This window comes from Pan paniscus, chromosome 4, assembly GCF_029289425.2.
Source record: "Pan paniscus chromosome 4, NHGRI_mPanPan1-v2.0_pri, whole genome shotgun sequence".
In the NCBI taxonomy this organism is placed as follows: domain Eukaryota; kingdom Metazoa; phylum Chordata; class Mammalia; order Primates; family Hominidae; genus Pan; species Pan paniscus.
In genome coordinates, this window is record NC_073253.2 from 40,591,494 (window position 1) to 40,606,493 (window position 15,000).

The following is a 15,000-nucleotide window of genomic DNA, read 5'->3' on the forward strand; positions in this document are numbered from 1 at the left end:
GTTTAGACAGAGAAGGAAAGCTAAGGCACCTTAATTCTTAAATGTTATCAGGTAAATCCCATACCATAATCTTGGAGTGAGGTTAGTTGCATCCACATATTCTCCCCATAGACAAGCTTCTCCACCAATGAAAAGTTGTTTCTGTTCCTGAGTACCTAAATTAAAATCATTGAATTAAGTTCAGAAGTTCAAAGCTTATACACAGAGGCAATATTTCATCAAGATTTGTTTCCTCCATCTTTATCCTAGGGCAACATTTCTCGCCCGTGGTTAGCAGGACCTTGGGAGATGCTAATGGTTGTGGCACAAAAAAGATGGCCCCTCCTCTTCCCCCACCCCCCAAAAAAATGGTTGCAAACTTTATCCCCAGCCCTGACCCGTGGTTCACAGCACGTGTTAGCACCATAGATTAATGTAGGGGGCCAGTATTAAAGTTTTATTTTGGTTTTATGCAAACTTATCTGGACACCAGAAACCATTTTTTAAATCCCTGGTTGCCTATTTAGTAGTGTGCCAGGGAATAGAAGTTGGAATACTAGTTTTTTAGTGGACTGTGACCACCATGCCTACCTTTAATTTCTACCTCTTGGCATTTAAAACAGAAATTGAATACTTAATGTGTGTTTTTTATTTTTTTTTGAGATGGAGTCTTGCTTGGTCACCCAGGTTGGAGTGCGGTGGCGCGATCTTGGCTCACTGCAACCTCCACCTCCTGGGTTCAAGCAATTCTCTGCCTCAGCCTCCCGAATAGCTGGGATTACAGGTACCCACCACCACGTCCGGCTAATTTTTGTATTTTTAGTAGAGACAGAATTTCACCATCTTAGGCAGGCTGGTCTTGAACTCCTGACCTCATGATCACCTGCCTCGGCCTCCCAAAGTGCTGGGATTACAGGCGTCAGCCACCGTGCCCAGCCACTTAATGCTTTTTAAAAATCAGTAATTATCGCTTTTTGGTCCTCATAAAATGCATTGTATATAAAATTATCAATTCTTAATAGACCTATGGTTTTGAAACTTTTTTAAACAGCAAAATCCTTTTTCAGTGATTTTGCACTAAAGGCTAATGTACAAAATTGGACAAACTAGAATGTTTTTTATGAAGGGGATCTGAGAGCCTGAAGCTCCACCCTTCAGATGTTCCCTCCTGTCCCATCCACCAAGGATTCTACTCCTCAGAATCCTAAGACAACACAGCCTGAAATCCACTGAACTAAAACTATAGCTTTGCTTAGGTGTCTTACATTGGAGAAGCAGTTCAGAAGAGGGCATGTAAGGTTAATGCAATCAAATACCTTTAGAATGTAGAGAGTGAGGAGCCATCATTGAAAATGGAGATAAAATCTAAGGGGATCTATAATACTTTTGAAGTTCTTGAATTTAGGCAACTGTATGGTTTCTTGAGAGTTTAAAATGATACTGAACTTAAAAAAAACACATAAAATCAAGGATCAAACATAAAAGATAGTTGGTAGGTAATATCTAGGTAAAGACTTCTGGGGTGGGAGGTTAGGGAAGAAAACTCATAAAACAAAGGTAACAATGGTTGCTTCACTTACCATCAGCTTCACAGTAACCCACAGCACTTGGACCAACTGCTTCACTTACCACCAAAATCAAGAGGTTCCACTTTATAGTATTTCCTCCAATCTTGTCCATAGCTAATCAAATCTAAGTACCAAGGAGCAGAAAGGATTACAGGGAAGCCAGATGCTGTGACTCTACTGAGTTCCTCAGGATATGCGCTGTCTTTCCATACTTCAACTATTGTGCCCGGCGCAAGCTATTAACGTTACAAATTGCAATACATATTATTAGGCCTAGAACAGTAGATGAAATTGAAAGTTTAAGGCATTATTACTAGGAACATAATTTTCTAAGATCCTTTAAAAAAATCTGCATTTTCTTTTTCCTCTTTTCTTCAGAGTTAGTGCCATGTGATACTCATTTTAGGGACTTAAAAATTTCATCAACCTTAGGTTTGAATATTTAACTTTTGCTTATATATGGATACCACATAGGTTCAGTTAACTAAAGCTGAGACTTGCATTTTAGTCTTATTTCTACCAAACCTAGCTCGGAACTATGAGGTCCAAAGTGGTCACTAACTACACTAGAAAGGTAATACTAGTAGTTAGACTTGCAAATTCCCAGTTGCCCCAAGAAAAATAATTAAGTCTCTTATATTGATCAGATGCAGTCTTCACAATGCTCACCTTCGCTTTATCATCAAAAACCTCCTGCCAGACAATGGATCCCTTGTTTATGGTTGCAATAATATCCAAAACCCTAGTATTACAAAAAAATTATAGTTATTTTAGATAAGCTTAACAATATATTTAAAACGTACATTTTCTACCAAGGATTTCTTGCATTTTGAGAGGTGCCTTTTAGTACAGTTCAGCTTTATAGCAGAAGCAGCTCAAGTTGGGAAGTGTCACAAGTAGTTCCTCCTTTTTAGCACTTGATACAGAACCTAACATAGTATGGGGGTTTAATAATCATTTGCTGAATGAATGAGTTAAACATGCCCCTAAGATAGGAAGAAGTGGCCTCAAATTGAGTTGGTAGGCAACTCAGGAAATTGTACAAACAGCAATCTCTTATAATTTTATGGCTGTCTTAAAATGGTAGGGACCATGATCTAGCCTGTCATATCACATAAATTACATGTAACAGTTACTGACAATCAGTCCACAAATATTTACAGATATTTACATAATGCCAGGTGCTCTGCAGATAAATAACACTTAAATGCATCACACAAAAAGCTGAACAGGCAAAGGCTGGAACCTGGGCTTGCCAAATAAATGGTACAGCATAAGGGTTGGCAACTACAGCTTGCAGGCTGTTTTTGTATGTCTCATGGGCTAAGAATGGTTTTTATATTTGTAAAGCATTTTTTTTTAAGTTTTAAAATTTGAGGTTTTTTTTAAGTTAAAAAAAAATTGTATGTGGTCCATGGGCAATTGTATGTGGCCCATGAAGCCTAAAATCTTTACTCTCTGACCCTTTACAGAAAAAGTTTGCCAATCCCTCTAGAGCAGCATGGTCTAGTAGAACTTCCTGGGATGGAAATGTGTATATATATATATATGCACTTTTCAGTATGGCAGTCACTAGCCTCAGCTGGCTACTGAACACTTGACATGTGGCTAATGCAACTGAGTAGCTGAATTTTTAACTTTCATTAATTTTAATTAATTTACATATGGACAGACACCTGTGGCTATGGCTACTGTATTGGGTAGCACAGGTATATAGTAAAATATATGTTCCTGGAATTGACAAAATGGAATGAATTCCAGGGGCTGGATGGTAGTGAAGACTTCACAGGGTAGCCAGGGCTTCAAGCTGAGTTTTATATTTATTGATGGATTGATTGACTGATTGATTGAGACAGTCTCACTCTGTTGCCCAGGCTGGAGTGCAGTGGTGCGATCTTAGCTCACTGTAACCTCCATCTCCCAGGAGATTCTCCCTCAGCCGCCCGAGTAGCTGGGACTACAGGCACCTGCCACCATGCCTGGCTAATTTTTGCATTTTTAGTAGAGATGGGATTTCACCACGTTGGCCAGGCTGGTCTCGAACTCCTGGCCTCCGGTGATCCACCTGCCTCGGCTTCCCAAAGTGCCGGGATTACAGGTGTGAGCCACCATGCCCAGCCCAAGCTGAGTTTTTAGAACAGATGACTGCCTTCCTATATTTCAACAGCTATTGGAAAATACTTGGAGTCACCATGTTACTGATTTAAAGCAAGCAGTGGGTATTGCCTCCTTTAGTGATTTTTCACATCTACACTTAGGCAAAGGATGTAGAGAAAATGTAAAAATAAAGCACATTACTAAATAAACTTTTACAAAAAGCATTAATACAGAAATAGGCTTTCAAACAACTTACTTTTGAATGTAGAAAGATTCTAGTTTTTTAAAATCTGTGCCAAAGCCTTTTTGCCTCATGAAATCTTGAATTTTTGGATTTGATTCCCTAAAGCAAAAAGTGATTAAAATTTCATTAGAAGTTTGATATGCTTAGTTTATTATTTAGAGCAGTATACATGCCTAACATCAGTTGTGCAGACTTAAAACTATTAAAGTTTGTAGGTAGTAAAAAGAAGCCTAAAAACTTAATTACAAGTTATCTTAATTATCCATTGCAAACAATTTTTTCAAGAAGCTGATTTCCTTTAAAAATGGCTTTCTTTACCTTACCACCTTTCTCCTCCATCTAAAGCTATTTGCAGAGAGAATTTTTATTTGAAAAATCTTTCCTATTTAATCAGATTGCCCTCTTTCACTAAAGGTGTTCTCATTTCACAGTAGTCTTTTTTTGAATCTCCATTTTCTTCTGCCTCTTGTTTTTCCTCAAGCTTTACTTTGTCATACCAAAACGTACATTCTACACAAATCTACCATCTCAGGAGTCATGTTGCCCAGTTTAAACCCTTATAAGCAGGCATGTTACTCTTAAGTCTTCCTTATGGTGTGGAGCCCTCTACAGCTACTTCAATGCAACCGGTTTTTTATTCCATTTTTTTTTTTTTTTTTTTTTTTGAGATGGAGTCTCACTCTGTCACTCAGTCTGGAGTACAGTGGCATGATCTCAGCTCACTGCAATCTCTTCCTCCCAGGTTCAAGAGCTTCTCCTGCCTCAGCCTCCCAAGGAGCTGGGATTACAGGTACCCACTACCACGCCCAGCTAATTTTTGTATTTTTAGTAGAGATGGGGTTTCACCATGTTGGCCAGGCTGGTCTTGAACTCCTGACCTCAGGTGATCTGCCTGCCTCTGCCTCCCAAAGTGCTGGGATTATAGGCGTGAGCCACCGCACCCAGCCTCTCTTTTTTTTTTTTTTTTTAAAGGGGTTTTAAGGAATCATCTTACCAACATTTAAATTCCACTTCATCTCCTCCCAAATGAATGAATTGATCTGGAAACACCTCACTAATTTCTTTGAAAAATGTAGTAAGGAAGCTGTATGTTGTATTCAGAGTAGGGTTTATAGGTCCAAAAGAGTCCAACTTGTTTTGTCTACTGTAACATGGAGTCAGGAGGTCTTTCTGACCTAGAAGAAAATATTAAGATTCTTTTTAAAAGAAGTGTACTCATTATAAAGATCTGGTTTTCCACATGATTTTACTACGTCATTTTATTGAAGCTACAAGATTTTATACACAAAAGATGAACATGTTTACGAAGAGCTAGTAATTTCTTCCAGATAAGAAGGGTTTCCTGAATCCTGTCTCTTTGCCTCTTTGTTTCCCATTATATCTGAGATTTTATCTACGTCAAATGTTAGTAACTCCCAAATCTTCAGCTTGCCTCAACGCTTTTTCTTGAGCTTCAATTCATATTTCAAATTCCCTGCTGGATACAACTGAATATCCTAGCTGTACTTCAAATACAAGCTAACGGAAAACAACATCTGCAGTCCTTAAGCTCCCTTCTCTAGCTTCTCCTGATTTTCGTATTCTAATAAGGGTACCATCGTCATCCTAGAGTATATACCTCCTCTCTCCTGGAGTCCATCAGTTGCCAAATTCTATGGATATTTCCAGAATGTCTCTCAGTTCTGTCCATTATTTTACATTCCCACTATCACCCTCCTGGTCCAGAACTCCAATCTGTCACTTTCCCAAAGGTTTTCCCAAAGTGTGGTTCCCATCATGTTACTCCTCTGCTCAGAAATTTTCACTGGTTTCCAGTGTGTCCTGATGAAGTTCACATTCCTCACCAAAGGCCCGCTAATGTGCTTTTCCAGATTTACCTCTCACTATTCCCCATGTCTACTCTAATAATATTGAGCAATTATAAATGCTTGGTACTGTGCTATGTGCTTTACATTATTTAATTCTCAAAAAAATTACATGATAGCTACTACTAATTCTCATTTTAGAGATGGAGAAACTGAAGATGAGATATTGTAACTTGCCCAAGGTCACCTAGTTTATAATGGCAGAAGCAAGATTCAAACCCAAGCTGTCCGGCTCCAAAGCCAAAGTTCTTAATCACCACCCTATAATGCCTCCTACTCTGCTACACTCTACTCCAGCTACATACTTGTCAAGCATATCTTACACTTTTTGCACACATTTCCTTATGCCATTTCCTCTACCAGAAACATGAATATATTCTGTGATCACTCAAAAGCATTTTAAGTGTTACCTCATCTATGAAACCATTTCTTGAATTCACTTATCATGTTCTACTTTTTGTAATCACTTTTTGTTTTCTTTTATTCCCTTTTTTATACTTTAGGCAGTACCTAATCACAATGACTTGCTCACAATAGACACAGAGTAGTTATTGAATTGTATCTGTCAATAGTGTTACTGATAGGCCAATCACAATTAAGAACAAAATGAGCAAACACTAGGTCATAAAATAAGAAATGCAATACCTCAAATATTCACTTTTGCAACTTATAAAATACAACTCCTGGCCAGGCGCAGTGGCTCACGCCTATAATCCCAACACTTTGGGAGGCCGAGGCGGGCCGATCATGAGGAGGGGAGATCAAGACCATCCTGGCTAACACGGTGAAACCCCGTCTCTACTAAAAATACAAAAAGTTAGCGTGGTGGCGGGCGCCTGTAGTCCCAGCTACTCAGTAGGCTGAGGCAGGAGAATCGCTTGAACCTGGGAGGCAGAGGTTGTAGTGAGCCAAAATCATGCCACTGCACTCCAGCCTGGGCAACGGAGTGAGACTCCGTCTCAAAAAACAAAACAAAACAAAAACAAAAATTAGCTGGGCATGGTGGCACATGCCTGTAGTCTCAGCTACTCAGGAGGCTGAGGCAGGAGAATCGCTTGATCCTGGGAGATGGAGGTTGCAGTGAGCCGAGATTGTACTACTGCACTCCAGCCTGGGTGACAGAGCAAGAATCCATCTCAAAAAATAAAAAATAAGATAAAATGAAATAAAATACAACTCCTTACCTTTTCCCCAAGATAGTGTATGCCCAGGGGTATCAAATTCTGGCAGGACTCGAATTCCTCGTAATCTGGCATATTCAATCACCATACGGACATCATTTGGTGTATAAACATGAGACAAAGAATAGCTTCCCTGTAAAAGCCATATGTATTCAAGTTAAAATGTACAACGTAGATTTGATCCTGGAAATTGTTAACAATTGTGCTTGCATTTGATATTTGACAGCTAATTTTTTCACTATGACAATGTATTAGTTTCATGTGATATTAGATGACTCACTTAAAAATAATATAGTGCCATAGTTTCAGGAGTAGAAAATTTCAGAAAGAAAATTTCTACTAAGTCACACATACTCAAAGGATGATAGCTTTTGTCAAATCATTTGTTTACCATATTTTAGCAATAAATTCTCAGTATACTTTGGGCTAACCACAGATTTACTGGTAGAAATATCTGTCTCCATCAGTGCCTCCTGTTTCAAGAGTGTCTACTACCATGCTGTTTCAACTTCCATGTAAGAATACAACAAAACAAATGTCTCCAAAGTGAAACTTCAGAAAACACTGCTCTTGTCAATTTTAGAGTCAAAATGCACACCTTATTACAAAGCAGAGCTGTTGTCCTTCAAAGGACTATCAGCTTGAATTACTATCAGATGAAAAATTCCCATATAGGCTCTAGAATAAGTGACTTGGTTTTTTTTAATGATTACCTCAGTCCCTTTATAGGTCACTTGAAAAATTAGAACTCAATATTGTTTGTAACTAAAGTTGTGAGCTGTTCCTTAGCACATTTCTCAAACTATGGCCTATAAGTGCTCAGTTGCGGAAAAGCAGTCTTGTCTCCCAGCACTGCAAATCAAATTTCTATCAAGACTAGATTCAACTACCAGTTTATAGTAAATACAGGGACATGTTAATTGACACTATGGGGTGCAATCAGCAAAACCCAGACTGTGGGAAACTGTAGGACACATGACTCAGTTTCTTCAACAACAATTACAGGAGAAAAAGGTGGGAAGAGGGGACCTGTAGATCAAAAAAGAATTACTGGACATATTAACTCACCACAATTATGGAGCTTCTTTGTATCCCACTGCAAATTTTTTAAAATAATTTTTTAAATAAGAGGAAAAGACACTTGGAGAAATGTGAATATTTTTTTTTAATTTAAAGCATTTCTTTTTCTTTTTTTTTTATTATCATACTTTAAGTTTTAGGGTACATGTGCACAATGTGCAGGTTAGTTACATATGTATACATGTGCCATGCTGGTGCGCTGCACCCATTAACTCGTCATCTAGCATTAGGTATATCTCCCAATGCTATCCCTCCCCCTCCCCCCACCCCACAACAGTCCCCAGAGTGTGATGTTCCCCTTCCTGTGTCCATGTGTTCTCATTGTTCAATTCTCACCTATGAGTGAGAATATGCAGTGTTTGGTTTTTTCTTCTTACGATAGTTTACTGAGAATGATGATTTCCAATTTCATCCGTGTCCCTACAAAGGACATGAACTCATCATTTTTTATGGCTGCATAGTATTCCATGGTGTATATGTGCCACATTTTCTTAATCCAGTCTATCATTGTTGGACATTTGGGTTGGTTCCAAGTCTTTGCTATTGTGAATAATGCCACAATAAACATACGTGTGCATGTGTCTTTATAGCAGAATGATTTATAGTCCTTTGGGTATATACCCAGTAATGGGATGGCTGGGTCAAATGGTATTTCCAGTTCTAGATCCCTGAGGAATCGCCACACTGACTTCCACAATGGTTGAACTAGTTTACAGTCCCACCAACAGTGTAAAAGTGTTCCTATTTCTCCACATCCTCTCCAGCACCTGTTGTTTCCTGACTTTTTAATGATTGCCATTCTAACTGGTGTGAGATGGTATCTCATTGTGGTTTTGATTTGCATTTCTCTGATGGCCAGTGATGATGAGCATTTTTTCATGTGTTTTTTGGCTGCATAAATGTCTTCTTTTGAGAAGTGTCTGTTCATGTCCTTTGCCCACTTTTTGATGGGGTTGTTTTTTTCTTGTAAATTTGTTTGAGTTCATTGTAGATTCTGGATATTAGCCCTTTGTCAGATGAGTAGGTTGCAAAAATTTTCTCCCATATTGTGGGTTGCCTGTTCACTCTGATGGTAGTTTCTTTTGCTGTGCAGAAGCTCTTTAGTTTAATTAGATCCCATTTGTCAATTTTGGCTTTTGTTGCCATTGCTTTTGGTGTTTTAGACATGAAGTCCTTGCCCATGCCTATGTCCTGAATGGTAATGCCTAGGTTTTCTTCTAGGGTTTTTATGGTTTTAGGTCTAACGTTCAAGTCTTTAATCCATCTTGAATTGATTTTTGTATAAGGTGTAAGGAAGGGATCCAGTTTCAGCTTTCTACATATGGCTAGCCAGTTTTCCCAGCACCATTTATTAAATAGGGAATCCTTTCCCCATTGCTTGTTTTTCTCAGGTTTGTCAAAGATCAGATAGTTGCAGATACATGGCGTTATTTCTGAGGGCTCTGTTCTGTTCCATTGATCTATATCTCTGTTTTGGTACCAGTACCATGCTGTTTTGGTTACTGTAGCCTTGTAGTATAGTTTGAAGTCAGGTAGCGTGATGCCTCCAGCTTTGTTCTTTTGGCTTAGGATTGACTTGGTGATGCAGGCTCTTTTTTGGTTCCATATGAACTTTAAAGTAGTTTTTTCCAATTTTGTGAAGAAAGTCATTGGTAGCTTGATGGGGATGGCATTGAATCTATAAATTACCTTGGGCAGTATGGCCATTTTCATGATATTGATTCTTCCTACCCATGAGCATGGAATGTTCTTCCATTTGTTTGTATCCTCTTTTATTTCATTGAGTAGTGGTTTGTAGTTCTCCTTGAAGAGGTCCTTCACATCCCTTGTAAGGTGGATTTCTAGGTACTTTATTCTCTTTGAAGCAATTGTGAATGGGAGTTCACTCATGAGTTGACTCTCTGTTTGTCTGTTATTGGTGTGTAAGAATGCTTGTGATTTTTGCACATTGATTTTGTATCCTGAGACTTTGCTGAAGTTGCTTATCAGCTTAAGGAGATTTTGGGCTGAGACAATGGGGTTTTCTAGATATACAATCATGTCATCTGCAAACAGGGACAATTTGACTTCCTCTTTTCCTAATTGAATACCCTTTATTTCCTTCTCCTGCCTAATTGCCCTGGCCAGAACTTCCAACACTATGTTGAATAGGAGTGGTGAGAGAGGGCATCCCTGTCTTGTGCCAGTTTTCAAAGGGAATGCTTCTAGTTTTTGCCCATTCAGTATGATATTGGCTGTGGGTTTGTCATAGATAGGTCTTATTATTTTGAGATATGTCCCATCAGTACCTAATTTATTGAGAGTTTTTAGCATGAAGGGTTGTTGAATTTTGTCAAAGGCCTTTTCTGCATCTATTGAGATAATCATGTGGTTTTTGCCTTTGGTTCTGTTTATATGCTGGATTACATTTATTGATTTGCATATATTGAAGCAGCCTTGCGGCCCAGGGATGAAGCCCACTTGATCACGGTGGACAGGCTTTTTGATGTGCTGCTGGATTCGGTTTGCCAGTATTTTATTGAGGATTTTTGCATCAATGTTCATCAAGGATATTGGTCTAAAATTCTCTTTTTTGGTTGTGTCTCTGCCAGGCTTTGGTATCAGGATGATGCTGGCCTCATAAAATGAGTTAGGGAGGATTCCCTCTTTTTCTATTGATTGGAATAGTTTCAGAAGGAATAGTACCAGTTCCTCCTTGTACCTTTGGTAGAATTTGGCTGTGAATCCATCTGGTCCTGGACTCTTTGGTTGGTAAGCTATTGATTATTGCCACAATTTCAGCTCCTGTTATTGGTCTATTCAGAGATTCAACTTCTTCCTGGTTTAGTCATGGTAAAGTATATGTGTGGAGGAATTTATCCATTTCTTCTAGACGTTCTAGTTTATTTGCGTAGATGTGTTTGTAGTATTCTCTGATGGTAGTTTGTATTTCTGTGGGATTGGTGGTGATATCCCCTTTATCATTTTTTATTGCATCTATTTGATTCTTCTCTTTTTTTATTAGTCTTGCTAGCGATCTATCAATTTTGTTGATCCTTTCAAAAAACCAGCTCCTGGATTCATTAATTTTTTGAAGGGTTTTTTGTGTCTCTATTTCCTTCAGTTCTGCTTTGATTTTAGTTATTTCTTGCCTTCTGCTAGCTTTTGAACGTGTTTGCTCTTGCTTTTCTAGTTCTTTTAATTGTCATGTTAGGGTGTCAATTTTGGATCTCTCCTGCTTTCTCTTGTGGGCATTTAGTGCTATAAATTTCCCTCTACACACTGCTTTGAATGTGTCCCAGAGATTCTAGTACATTGTGTCTTTGTTCTCATTGGTTTCAAAGAACATCTTTATTTCTGCCTTCATTTCGTTATGTACCCAGTAGTCACTCAGGAGCAGGTTGTTCAGTTTCCATGTAGTTGAGTGGTTTTGAGTGAGTTCCTTAATCCTGAGTTCTAGTTTGATTGCACTGTGGTCTGAGAGACAGTTTGTTATAATTTCTGTTCTTTTACATTTGCTGAGGAGAGCTTTACTTCCAACTATGTGGTCAATTTTGGAATAGGTGTGGTGTGGTGCTGAAAAAAATGTATATTCTGTTGATTTGGGGTGGAGAGTTCTGTAGATGCCTATTAGGTTCGCTTGGTGCAGAGCTGAGTTCAATTCCTGGGTATCCTTGCTGACTTTCTGTCTCGTTGATCTGATCTGTCTAATGTTGACAGTAGGGTGTTAAAGTCTCCCATTATTAATGTGTGGGAGTCTAAGTCTCTTTGTAGGTCACTCAGGACTTGCTTTATGAATCTGGGTGCTCCTGTATTGGGTGCATATATATTTAGGATAGTTAGCTCTTCTTGTTGAATTGATCCCTTTACCATTATGTAATGGCCTTCTTTGTCTCTTTTGATCTTTGTTGGTTTAAAGTCTGTTTTATCCGAGACTAGGATTGCAACCCCTGCCTTTTTTTGTTTTCCATTTCCTTGGTAGATCTTCCTCCATCCTTTTATTTTGAGCCTATGTGTGTCTCTGCATGTGAGATGGGTTTCCTGAATACAACACACTGATGGGTCTTGACTCTTTATCCAATTTGCCAGTCTGTGTCTTTTAATTGGAGCATTTAGTCCATTTACATTTAAAGTTAATATTGTTATGTGTGAATTTGATCCTGTCATTATGATGTTAGCTGGTTATTTTGCTTGTTAGTTGATGCAGTTTCTTCCTAGTCTCGATGGTCTTTACATTTTGGCATGTTTTTGCAGTGGGTGGTACCGGTTGTTCCTCTCCATGTTTAGTGCTTCCTTCAGGAGCTCTTTCAGGGCAGGCCTGGTGGTGACAAAATCTCTCAGCATTTGCTTGTCTGTAAAGTATTTTATTTCTCCTTCACTTATGAAGCTTAGTTTGGCTGGATATGAAATTCTGGGTTGAAAATTCTTTTCTTTAAGAATGTTGAATATTGGCCCCCACTCTCTTCTGGCTTGTAGAGTTTCTGCCAAGAGATCAGCTGTTAGTCTGATGGGCTTCCCTTTGTGGGTAACCCGACCTTTCTCTCTGGCTGCCCTTAACATTTTTTCCTTCATTTCAACTTTGGTGAATCTGACAATTATGTCTTGGAGTTGCTCTTCTCGAGGAGTATGTTTGTGGCGTTCTCTGTATTTCCTGCATCTGAATGTTGGCCTGCCTTGCTAGATCGGGGAAGTTCTCCTGGATAATATCCTGCAGAGTGTTTTCCAACTTGGTTCCATTCTCCCCGTCACTTTCAGGTACACCAATCAGATGTAGATTTGGTCTTTTCACATAGTCCCATATTTCTTGGAGGCTTTGTTCGTTTCTTTTTATTCTGTTTTCTCTAAACTTCCCTTCTTGCTTCATTTCATTCATTTCATCTTCCATCACTGATACCCTTTCTTCCAGTTGATCACATCGGCTCCTGAGGCTTCTGCATTCTTCACGTAGTTCTCGAGCCTTGGCTTTCAGCTCCATCAGCTCCTTTAAGCACTTCTCTGTATTGGTTATTCTAGTTATACATTCGTCTAAATTTTTTTCAAAGTTTTTAACTTCTTTGCCTTTGGTTTGAATTTCCTCCTGTAGCTCGTAGTTTGATCGTCTGAAGCCTTCTTCTCTCAACTCGTCAAAGTCATTCTCCGTCCAGCTTTGTTCCATTGCTGGTGAGGAACTGCGATCCTTTGGAAGAGGAGAGGTGCTCTGCTTTTTAGAGTTTCCAGTTTTTCTGCTCTGTTTTTTCCCCATCTTTGTGGTTTTATCTACTTTTGGTCTTTGATGATGGTGATGTACAGATGGGTTTTTGGTGTGGATGTCCTTTCTGTTTGTTAGTTTTCCTTCTAACAGACAAGACCCTCAGCTGCAGGTCTGTTGGAGTTTGCTAGAGGTCCACTCCAGACCCTGTTTGCCTGGGTACAAGCAGCAGTGTCTGCAGAACAGTGGTTTTTCATGAACCGTGAATGCTGCTGTCTGATCGTTCCTCTGGAAGTTTTGTCTCAGAGGAGTACCCGGCCGTGTGAGGTGTCAGTCTGCCCCTGCTGGGGGGTGCCTCCCAGTTAGGCTGCTCAGGGGTCAGGGACCCACTTGAGGAGGCAGTCTGCCCGTTCTCAGATCTCCAGCTGCGTGCTGGGAGAACCACTGCTCTCTTCAAAGCTGTCAGACAGGGACATTTAAGTCTGCAGAGGTTACTGCTGTCTTTTTGTTTGTCTGTGCCCTGCCCTCAGAGGTGGAGCCTACAGAGGCAGGCAGGCCTCCTTGAGCTGTGGTGGGCTCCACCCAGTTCGAGCTTCCCGGCTGCTTTGTTTACCTAAGCAAGCCTGGGCAATGGTGGGCACCCCTCCCCCAGCCTCGCTGCCGCCTTGCAGTTTGATCTCAGACTTCTGTGCTAGCAATCAGCGAGACTCCGTGCGCGTAGGACCCTCCGAGCCAGGTGCAGGATATAATATCCTGGTGCGCCGTTTCCTAAGCCCGTCGGAAAAGCGCAGTATTCGGGTGGGAGTGACCCGATTTTCCAGGTGCCGTGTGTCACCCCTTTCTTTGACTAGGAAAGGGAACTCCCTGATCCCTTGCGCTTCCCGAGTGAGGCAACGCCTCGCCCTGCTTCGGCTTGCGCACGGTGCGCTGCACCCACTGTCCTGCGCCCACTGTCTGGCACTCCCTAGTGAGATGAACCCGGTACCTCAGATGGAAATGCAGAAATCACCCGTCTTCTGTGTCGCTCATGCTGGGAGCTGTAGACCGGAGCTGTTCCTATTCGGCCATCTTGGCTCCTCCCCCCAAAATGTGAGTATTGATTAGTTGTCTAGATTACTCTTAATTTTTTAGCTGCAATCATGTATTATGGTTATTTTTTCTTAAAGAACAGGCCTTTTTACAGTGAGATACAATGATGGATTTTATTCAAAACAACAGGATGGGGCAGGGCTTGTCTGCAGGAGTTTAAGTGATACAAGGTTGACCATGTATTCATGTTTGAACTGGCATGATGAGAACATGGGAGTTCATTAAACTATTCTGTATCTGTATATGTTTGAAATTTGCCATAATAAAAAGTAAAACAAAAGGAAACAAAAACACAAGTGCTGTTAGCACATTTTAGCCTACATACCTAACATTGGAGAAAGTTTTGGAATTATGGCCGGAGGACAGAATTTAGAGTCCTGGCTCTGTCCCTTCCTAACCACAACTTTACACAAGGCACATCATTTCTCTGGATGTCAGGTACCTTCTTTGTATTACAGGGGTATTAAACTAGGGGACACTGAGGGTCCCTCCCAGATCCACTGGTCCATGATACAGTCAATTTGAACACTGTTAACTGAGACTACCATTATTTTCTAAGAAAACACTCTCACCTCTAAAATTCCCTACTTCATGTAGTTTCTCAGAGAGAAAAATAGTCATTTATGGATTTCCAAACAATTATGTTTAAAACAAATACACTGTTGGACAACTTGATAAATACATTATCTTAACCATATGTAATTTGAGAATTATTCAGGGCTTCTACCTT

At 39.9% G+C, this 15,000-nt stretch overlaps 1 protein-coding gene across 1 annotated transcript in view; it reads right to left on the reverse strand.

The window, feature by feature from the left end:
* HEXB (hexosaminidase subunit beta) overlaps positions 1–15,000 on the reverse strand; it is a 35,746-nt gene that overhangs the window by 706 nt on the left and 20,040 nt on the right. Inside the window, exons 7-12 of the mRNA XM_008962826.2 lie at positions 6,938–7,067; positions 4,883–5,063; positions 3,901–3,987; positions 2,217–2,289; positions 1,609–1,783; positions 65–155 (exon numbers count right to left, since the gene is read on the reverse strand). Coding sequence (XP_008961074.2) covers positions 65–155; positions 1,609–1,783; positions 2,217–2,289; positions 3,901–3,987; positions 4,883–5,063; positions 6,938–7,067 — 737 coding nt within the window. The remainder of the gene's footprint in view (positions 1–64; positions 156–1,608; positions 1,784–2,216; positions 2,290–3,900; positions 3,988–4,882; positions 5,064–6,937; positions 7,068–15,000) is intronic.